General features: G+C 29.6%; 3 protein-coding genes across 5 annotated transcripts in view; 1 reads left to right on the forward strand and 2 right to left on the reverse strand.

The window, feature by feature from the left end:
- Positions 1 to 317: 317 nt before the first annotated feature.
- LOC124429356 (conserved oligomeric Golgi complex subunit 2-like) lies at positions 318 to 4,972 on the reverse strand. Of its 3 annotated transcripts, none has more exons than XM_046974539.1 (10): positions 4,685 to 4,972; positions 3,341 to 3,607; positions 2,824 to 3,125; positions 2,623 to 2,740; positions 2,229 to 2,551; positions 1,541 to 1,607; positions 1,262 to 1,442; positions 842 to 1,121; positions 594 to 774; positions 318 to 491 (listed from the first exon to the last, which is right to left on the reverse strand). In XM_046974539.1, the coding sequence occupies exons 1-10, from the start codon at positions 4,685 to 4,687 to the stop codon at positions 408 to 410; spliced, it is 1,806 nt and encodes a 601-aa protein (XP_046830495.1). In that variant the 5' UTR covers positions 4,688 to 4,972; the 3' UTR covers positions 318 to 407. The 3 variants fall into 3 exon arrangements, with proteins under 3 accessions (XP_046830495.1, XP_046830512.1, XP_046830503.1); XM_046974556.1 differs by lacking the exon at positions 4,685 to 4,972 and adding an exon at positions 4,295 to 4,651; XM_046974547.1 differs by lacking the exon at positions 4,685 to 4,972 and adding an exon at positions 3,767 to 3,914.
- Positions 4,973 to 5,709: 737 nt separating this feature from the next.
- Positions 5,710 to 7,935, forward strand: LOC124429331 (translation initiation factor eIF-2B subunit epsilon). The gene is made up of 2 exons (XM_046974474.1): positions 5,710 to 6,570; positions 6,661 to 7,935. The coding sequence occupies exons 1-2, from the start codon at positions 5,815 to 5,817 to the stop codon at positions 7,882 to 7,884; spliced, it is 1,980 nt and encodes a 659-aa protein (XP_046830430.1). The 5' UTR covers positions 5,710 to 5,814; the 3' UTR covers positions 7,885 to 7,935.
- Positions 7,936 to 8,026: 91 nt separating this feature from the next.
- LOC124429292 (rabphilin-1-like) overlaps positions 8,027 to 10,412 on the reverse strand; it is a gene marked incomplete in the record, with an annotated part of 5,871 nt that continues 3,485 nt past the window's right edge. The window contains 6 exon segments of the mRNA XM_046974372.1: positions 8,027 to 8,409; positions 8,495 to 8,918; positions 9,015 to 9,161; positions 9,253 to 9,524; positions 9,666 to 9,847; positions 9,916 to 10,412. Coding sequence (XP_046830328.1) covers positions 8,282 to 8,409; positions 8,495 to 8,918; positions 9,015 to 9,161; positions 9,253 to 9,524; positions 9,666 to 9,847; positions 9,916 to 10,412 — 1,650 coding nt within the window.

Raw genomic sequence — 10,412 nt, forward strand, 5'->3', positions numbered from 1 at the left:
TTATTTTCTTAAACAGTATGCTATACTATTTAATGAAATAATATACATTTATAGATTCTCATTCATTATATAAAAAGTGCTAGAACATATATAAACATATCTGTAGTTATATATGTGCGATTGACTTATCTAACAATCTTATAATTGTACTCTAATGGAATATGTATTGATTTTATGCAAGCTACCTTGAAAACTGACGATTTTATATTGTTTGATGTCAATTCAGTTCTTTGATTTATACATGCTAATGACGTGGAGGCACAGCATACCTATACAAACATACACATTGATACAATAAATCAAGAGAAAGGGTAGTATTCTCTTAATATGATTTTATTTTTTTTCTTCCTACACCCGTCGCTAAAGTCACATAAGTCAAGCAAGAGGTGATGAATAGTTCTAAAATATTATTTTTTTAGAGCTGCTTCAACAGCTTGCGATAATTCTTGTAAATGAGATATATCTGAAACTGGTACATCGAGTTCAGTAATCTGGAACATTACATAATTCAATAGTATATGATTTTCTACGATGTTAAAAAAAAATGAAATTCTAAGATATTAAAAAATTATAATAGTTTAATACATGCTCACCATTGCACTGTATGCATTTACATCAATTTGTAATTGAATACGAATTTTTTCATCATCGCTAATTCCTTGAGCATCTGATGTAAGCACTCCTGTCGATTTATCACGTATTTTTTTCAATCTTCTTAAACTCTCTTCAGTTTTTTGAACAGATGTCAATACATCTGTTACAGACGTTAAATAACTAAAAAATGCGAATATATTGTTGAAGCTGTATATTTCAATTAGTATATTTATTTGTATTTACTTACCATTCTGTTAACAAAGACAGTGCTAATTGCAACCATATGGTAACATTCGTTGGTACAAAGTCATTATAATTAGTACGAAAATTAGTCAGAAAACTTAATGCATTTTTAACATATGCACAAGGTTTAGTAGGTACTTCTCTATTCGTCCGTCTATATAATCTTGGAATGTCACTGACTTGTTTCAAGTATATCACACAATGCATTATAAGTTCATTTACAATTTCTTCTGTAGTAAGTTGTAAAATCATTGTAATTGTTTTAGATGTTTCAGTCAAACAATCTAAAATAATGCATATATAAAAGAATATAATGATTATCTTACTATTATGGTTAGTGGTTATATTACTGTATAGAAATTAAATATGTAATAAATGCATAAATTTTAGGAAAGAATGTATTTGATTATAATCAATAAATTACCTTCTAATAATTTAAATGTAGCAGGATTTTGATTTGGATTTTTTAACTGCACTATCCGTAGGAGATTTGGTAATCCATTCACAAATTTTTCTACATCACAATACAAATATATCAAGAAATCCAATTTAGTATAACGATTATTATTTGCTATACTTTCAGGCTTATTACTTTCTTGCCACTTCTTTATGTATAGAAAAATAATCCAAATGTATTAATTATTAATTCATATTTATTTATTAATCAAGAAATAAATAATTAGAAAAAATTTATATTACATACTTGTCTTATTGCTGTGCAAGCCCATGTTTGATATCTTGAACATACTTGCAGAGTCAATTTCCAAAATCTGTTATTTTAAGAAATAAACATTAATAATATGAATGTATTAAGTTATTATATATGAACTGTCTGATTCCAGAATATGAATTCTCTGAAACACCTCTGCTTGAAAATGCTTCCACGTTTATGGATGTATGAGGCATCATTTTAAAGCCCTATAGCCTTATAGCCCTATATTCACTCTATTAGACCTGATCTTCATTTTCTTTTGTTTACATATCTAACATTATTTTTACATGGCTTACGTCTCGACATGAATCAACGCGATCTACGAGCATTTTTTTGTATCACTGATAAAGTGATCATAATATCGCAATAGCTGCTCGGAAAATTAATTACATATTCGGTAAAAATACTATAAATAAACGTACAATTCGTCGATGATATGAAAAGTTTAAAAATGGAGATGAAAGCCTCTTAAATTAAAAACTTAAAAAGCCAACAACGACATTGAATGACAAGGTCTAGAAAGATCAGCTCTAATAGAATAAATGACAAGTTTCAAAATGACATCTTACACATCCATAGATATAAAAACGTCCCAGAAAATTTATATTACAAAATCAAAAATTTCATATGTAACAACCTAATAATATTATCAAGCATACTTATCAAAAATATTACTTACTCTTGAAAAAGTTGAGATAGATATATATTTTCAGACCATATCTTGTACAAACAATTCCAGACGATAGACGTTGTGTAAAGAGAAAATTCTTCTAGCATTAGAATATTTGCAGATCCTTTAATCAATTCAGGTGAAATAGACTCTTTAAATGCTGTTTCGACTGTACCGGCTATTTCTTGAAAACGAATTTGGAAATAAACTGGTAGATTCCATTTCTTAAGAAAATTTTTATATTGTAGATGATCTTTCAATATGCTTATATGAGCAGGTACATCATAGAATTCTTCCAGCTTTTTTCGAAACCACATTGTTTCTGTATATCTCTTCAAATATAAAATATAAAAATTACTAAAAGATTTTATATTTATATTATCTTCAAGATTGTATCACTTACTTTATGGAACAATTCAGGATTTCCAGGTGCAAAAATATATTTCAATTGCTGATCAATTTTTTCTTCTATTTCAATCCAAAAACTATTTACCAAGAAATTAAAACCCTTTACTTGTATCCTAGAGTAATATTCAAACAATATTTACATTGGAATGTTTACACTATCTACAAACATTAATTATCTACAAAACATCCAATATACCTATTGGAGTATAATGTGATGTCTAAAAGTTGTTTGAGTTCTCCGCTTAAAATATTTAATAATCTATTGTAAATACTTTGAAGATTATTAAATTCAGTTTGTGAATCTTCGTCTTGAAGTATATTATTTATAATTGGACTAATAACGTCTCTTCTTACTACTAATTCTGCAGTTGTAACATTATCAAGCATAATATATATTCTCAAACAACGAATTAATAAATTAGAATCTTTTTCATGTATACAAACTAAAAATAACTCATTCAGATGCGTTATTAAGAGATCTTCTAATTTCTTGCTTTCCTATATAAAATTTTTTATATTAGTAGAACAATTTTTATATAGCAATTTTTGTAAAAAGAAATTATTTATTTATAATATTAGGATTTTTATGCCTATTTTTAAATGTTCTTTCACGAAGAATTATGATTTACTTTCAGTTTAATAGAATGTAATATTATTATGTGCAAGTAATAAAAAATATTGTACAAATGTATCTATAAAGATATAATACATACTGTCTGCTGATCTATAGAGATATCTGATCTGCATCTGGATGCATTAAATTTCAAATGATTCAGTTCTGCTGTAGCTTGTTCTAAAACATCAATTTTTGTAAAACTTTCCATATAATTATCCATCGATAGCATTGAAGACAATTTTCTTAAACATTTATAAACACATTGCAAGCTGTGTAAGCTTTGTTTCTGTAATTTTATTTGGCTATCGTCATTTAAATTATTGGATAGAATGATTATTTCTTCATTTAATGTTTGCTGAATTTGCTAATAATAAAAAATGTTAGAAATTAGAAACATAATTTATATACAGAATTTTCCACTTAACTATAACAATTAAAGTAACTCCATTACTTTCAATTATATAAAAAAAAAAATGGCAAAGAAAGAAATTGTTAAATCTCAAGGAAAAAATGTTTTCATTACCACAAAATTATTTTTAAGATCATCTTTTCTAAAGATTCACGGTCATCGATATTTTTTTATTACCATTGTAAGTAACTTATAAAAAAAAAAAAAATATGAATTCAACGATATGAATCTTTTTATCTTTAGATAACCTTAGATAACTTGATTAACAGAGCTACAAAGGAAAACAAAAAAAAATAAAAATTCTAGTTTTGCAACGTAAAGCATTTATTTTAAAAAATGTTCAAAATGAATTCCATTAATTTCGATATATTTTCAAATAACAATGAATGATTTCTTTGTACTTTTACTCATTTATGGATTGCATTTGAATCGCGTTTTATTTAAGTTAAAATAATGGTAATCGTTTAATTTGGGATTTTTCTCATTTTTTTAAACATGGATTTAAACATGTGATTTGTATCTACTGATTAAGATCTCCTTTAGGATCAAACAATTTTTTCTATTGACATTTTGTCATATCATCAAAAGTGATAAAGATATTTCAAGTGTTACAGTTAGATAAAACATTCTCTATATACATACACGTATAATATATATATATATATATATATACACATACACACACAGGTTATCTATCCACAGATGTTCTAACAAAAACCTTGCAATTGACTGAAGTTACAAGAAAGTTTAATAAAAGAAATTTCACTGACTCTGAATCAAAATGCATGTAAAATTTTTTTTACTTGTGACTTTTTCAAGTTATGGAAGTCAATATAGTTTTAAATAGATAAAATTTTGTTGGCATATTTATACAATAGGTCTCATTAGCAATCAAAATCATATTTAATAAAAAATTGCTACTATGTATAAATATGCCATACATAATGAAAAGACTTTTACAATATGATTCATTTGTAAAATCCAACAATTGACTATAGTTCCTAGTCAATATCTAAAATCCCATGCGCTTACCATGCGCTTAGCACATGACCGTTTTGTTTACGTTGCTAATCTTCGTTACTTGGAAAGGTTATATATGAAGTTACGTTATATCCTATAATCCGTACTATTTTCCTTCACTACTAGATTACTATCTCCTGATTTTTTCCTTCGATATGATTTCTGGAACTCCTGACTCGTTTCATTGTAACGGATTATATATTATCAATTAGATCGAAAGCATCACGTTACCAACGATATTATTCTCTCTGTTATATAGAGTACTTCGTTCGTTATGCACATACACGACAATACTTTCAACAAAAGAAAATAGAAATACTAATTCACGTGTTAAAACATGCTATTTGGAGATTAAAGCAATCAGAAATGTATTAATTAAATATATTCTTAAAAATTTAATCCAATTTTTTTATTCGATTTTTAAAGTATATTATAATTTTTTTGCAATTTTATTCATCTTATATGTATTTATAACGATTATATAATTCAATTTCATATATAATCGGTTGCAAACATCTTGTGCACAATGGATAAAGTAACTTTTTCTATCTCACTTCATCGGTGACCCTTCCACTTGTGGAATTGGCAATATCCTTTTATTAAATATATGAAATTACACGTAATGATTATAATATAATATGAAATATATTACATTTTAATAAATCTTATTACATTATGATGGAATATATGCTAATTTTAATGAACCATTATTATTTATAAGAATCAAGATATCAATACAATTAAGTTGATAATGATAGTTTTTCTATATTTATATTAATTGAATGAGTGAAATATTAAGGAATACGAATACAGAGAAAAAGAAATTATTTATGAGATAACATTCTTATTGGCAGTTCTCAAATAGAATTTTCTACCTAAAATAGAATGAACAAATAATTTAATGAATAATCTAACCGTTTGAAAAGAACAAAACAAAAATTTTCAAAATCATTCTATTTTTGTATGCTACATGTAAACATTACAATAGAAAATAGACCAATCAAGTTTAATATTTAGCTAGAATTCTAAATAAGTTCGTCGAATCACTCGAGAGTTAATGGCGGGTAGAATATAACCAAATAATGTTCTGTATGTTAGTAGGTTAGGTTAAATTTGCAATACATATATTATGCTGTTGGCATATGTGTTTAATTTTGAAAAGATGTGTATGTGATTTACAACAGATATCAAATCGTGAACAAAACATTATGGATACAAAATTAAGGAAAAAGGATGTCTTACAAGCCGTCGTATTAGCTGATGACTTTACAACAGCTTTGACTCCAATGCAGGATGTATATCCAAGCATTTTATTACCAGTTTTAAATGTACCTTTGTTGGACTATCTAATAGAAACTTTAAAAAGGTCCAGGGTACAAGAACTATTTCTGTACTGCAGCAATCATATTGACTCATTAAAAAAATATGTCAAACTAGAAGAGCATGAAGATCTTACCATTAATTTAATCATTTCTGATGGATGTAGATCTTTAGGTGATGCTCTTCGAGACATTGATACAAAATGCTTGATACGTGGTTACTTTATATTGATTAGAGGAAATACGTTTATAAATACTGACTTACTAAGTGCCCTAAATTTTCATTGCACTAAAGAAAAAAAAGATAAAGGTGCAGCAATGACAATGTTACTTAGAAATGTTGGTTGCACAAATGACTCTTTCATAAAAGAAGAGACTTCTCTCGTAGTGTCTAACAAAGCCAATAATAAGATCTTATTTTACAAAAAACTAAGAAACGATGAGAAGAAGATAAAATTAGAACTGAATTGGTTCTTAGATAATAGCGAAATTGATATTAGTACGTGTTTTATAGATACACATGTATACTTATGTTCACCTGCTGTACTTCCCTTATTTGCAGATAATTTTGACTTTCAAGTATGTAAATAGCATTGTTTATATAATATATATATATGGAAATATTTAACAATTGTTTTATTCTATCTTTTTTATTTTTATATTATACAGACAATGGAAGATTTTATCAAAGGAGTTTTAATGAATGAAGAAATTATAGATGCACGGATTTATTGGCAACTATTGAACTCTGATGATTACAGTTTACCAATTACATCATGGAATGCATACTATACTCTTAGCCGTGATATTTTACATAGACGCGGCTATCCACACGCACCGGGAATGTTTGGCCCATTAAGAAACTTTGTTTCTATGTCTCAAAGTAACTATAAACACAAAAGTGTTACTCTAGCTAAGGGTTGTATATTAGAAAAAGATTGCTTAGTCGGAAAGAATAGTACACTTGGACAAAATACCTTTGTTACGAAATCTGTAATAGGCAGTAACTGCGCTATAGGTCAAGTGGCGATTATAAAAAATTCTTTTATTTTTTCTAATGTTAAAATAGGGAATGGTTGCAAAATTATTGACAGTATAATTTTTTCTAATTGTAATATTAAGAAAAATGCAAAATTAGATGGATGTATATTAGTTTGCGATACGATGGTTAACCCGCAAAAACAATATGTTGATTCCATTCTAGAAATGAAAAATGCAAATTTAATTACAAAAAGAATGTCGGATCTCGATGTTAATGAAAAATTATTATTTTTTAAAAATAATGAAGCTACAGATTATAACTATACAACAGATGAATCAAGTACGAACGAAAGTTCACGACAGCACACTCCGATTCCTGATGACACGAATCTATTTCTAACAGAAGTTATCGATAGCTTATTAAGAGGTTTTCAAGATAAATTAAATTGTGAAAATCTGATATTAGAAATAAATTCATCAAGATATGCATATAATGTTACTATGCGAGAAGTTACATACAATGTCATAAAAGCTATATTGAGTTTGCCTTTACATTACTTGTCCGAAATAAAAGTTCCAATGAATAATCAAAACTATCAAAAAAATTTAAAAATTATGATCAATTATTTTCAGCCTATTATTTTAAATTATATTAAAACTGATGTGGCACAAGAAGATTGTTTACGTGCAGTAGAAGAAGTTGGCAGTGTAACCCAAGAATTGTTACCGTTTTTACAACATTTATTGCATTTGTTTTATGATCGAGATATATTATCAGAAGATAAAATTTTAGAATGGTATGAGTCCAATGATGAAAAAGATGAAATTCAAAACAAAAAAGTAAAAATCGCAGTACAACCTTTTATCAAATGGTTACAAGAAGCAGAAGAATATTCTTCTGAAAGCGATTAATACATAATTAATATAATTAATATATGCATAATACATAATTAATATACAAAATGAATTTTGCTATTATTTCACATATTTTGTAATATGATAAGTTAAACAAATTATATACATATTTGTATAAATACATAATAATTTACATGTATATAATATAATAATTTAATATTATGCTTGAAATTAGAAAAAAGTAAGAATAACAAATAAAACTGACTATAATTATCTTTCTTATACTTATTTTCATATTTTAATATGAGTAATAATGTGCAGTATAGACATTAGTTCCTTAGGCAATATCTATTGATGTAACTTTAGCCTTATATTGCCTCTTTAACATGTCAACATTGAGATCAGTATTTCCGACTTTTCTACATATTTCATATATTTATGCCATTGAAAAATATTACTCTATTGGCATAAGAACTTCCGTTAAATTGTGCCAAGCAGGATGCTGATAATCGGGAAATTTGATAACATCTACCCAATGTCGCAATCGTGCTCCTTTACTATTGCATCCTAATACAAGCCCTCCTAAAATAATACCATCAACAGAAATTCTATTAATGAAGTGTCAAGGATTCGTATCGTACTTTTTAAAAAAAATGAACATTATTACCTAGATAATCATTACGCTTGCCGAAATCCTTGTCCCACATAGAGAGGCATAACGTGACTTTCATGAGGTCTGTTAATCGAATCCCAAAAATGAACTCTTCGTTCCACTCTGGGTTGAGAGTTTTCCACTTGACGCTCGTGCTGTACGAGCTGCGACCTGTGATTAACTTCTTGCTGGATTGTTTCTTCGCGCTGTTGCGCCCGAGAGGATCGTGACTTCGTTGCCATCGATTGTCGATCACATTCTCTACAAGGCACAGCTTTAGAAAAGGGTCAGAAAACCCGTTGTTGTCCATGGGTAAAAGATTCATAGCTTGATGAATAATAACTAGCAGGGCACGTCGACGGGTACAGTAACTTAGAGTGAGTTGTACTTGACCTCGATTGCCTCGATGAAGACCCCAAGCCTCTTCTTCGCGACTCACCTAGAACAATGTTGGGACAATAAGTTTTATATCAAGAATTTAACGCTATATAAAACAAAATTTCTAAAGAAATTTTTTAATCGAAAATACACAGACCGGATAATGATTTTGCAGATTGATTTTGTAGTGTTTCGTCTGGAACGGTTCTAGTTCGTACAGGGGAAATCTCGCCTCCCCTAGAAAGTCTTCTCCCCACGGATCGTCTTGAAGTATCATGACATGTAAGGCTCTGCCACTCTTCATCTGTCGCGATCATTCAATCGTATTCTCATTTTATCGAATCGTCATAAAATAAGGAAACTTTAATAATCATTTTAATTATCATTACTCATACATCGGCATCTCTCGATACGTAGAAGTTCACTGTCTCGTTGAACACAGGATCTCGTGTCTTGTGAACAGTTTTCGTTCTTATTGGCTTGATATTTGTACCCATTCCCACTGGCAGTATGGTGATTTTGCAAAATGGATCGGCGAGATCGTGGATGTCCATAGGCTTTAATCCCAACGCTCGTTCCACTTTGCACTGGAGGCACTGAGCCACTGGGTCGTATAGCAAGGAGATTTCCAGAGTTCCAAAACCTTCCTCCGTTTTGGATCTCATCACTGAATAATCCATAAAAATATACATATTCATATATATGTAAATATACATGCATCTTATAGTATTTCTTATACACTTTATTAAAATGTAAAAGTTATCGCATAAAAAATAGTAATAAGTGACAATTAAATTGAAATACCAACTTTCGAGATAATCCGATGTTTGTTGCCTCGACGAGTGATGCACGTACCACGTGCTGATAGGCGCATCGTTCATCTGATTGGCGCAATTCGCCTCGTATTCCGCATTTTTTTCGTGCATCCAAGCCTCCTCCAAAATCCGTTCCATCAGAGTGCTTGGTGGCGAAGTCGACAGTGAGTTTCGTCTACAAGGATGTAGCGTCCGAGACGCGTGAGTCAAACCTCTACTCTGCCGAACATCGTTACTACGTACCTGACTGATTGTACCTGAGAACTCTTACACTGATCACTAGAACCGAGAGAATCGTCGATGAAATCAGACTGCTCGTCACCGTTATCTTCTAATCTTATTTCCTCAGTCGACGCATTATCATCGAGGGAACTGCCGCCACGTTGATCACATGTACTTTTTTCGTTCGTACGAGAGGTTCGTAAGGTTGCTGCTGATGAGAGACGACTGTACTGTGAATGTATTGAAAATTTGTCCAACCTATTCGTTGTCGTCGTGGAAGAATTCTCATCTCGATGGCCTGTAGGTGACGAATAGCCATTTGATCGACTTTTAACTTTAAAAAATCCATTTGGCGTTTGAGCATCATAAGACGTGATCTGTTGTTTGGATATACCGTTGATGTCTTGGATACCCTGCAAGCTCGGAGAAGAGGAATAGCAGCTACGTGCACCAATCAAACGTTTTGTTGCCTCCTCGTCCGATGAGGAGTCCTGAGCTTCGTTCGATTCCAACGATTT

This window comes from Vespa crabro, chromosome 1 (assembly GCF_910589235.1).
Source record: "Vespa crabro chromosome 1, iyVesCrab1.2, whole genome shotgun sequence".
Lineage (NCBI taxonomy): Eukaryota > Metazoa > Arthropoda > Insecta > Hymenoptera > Vespidae > Vespa > Vespa crabro.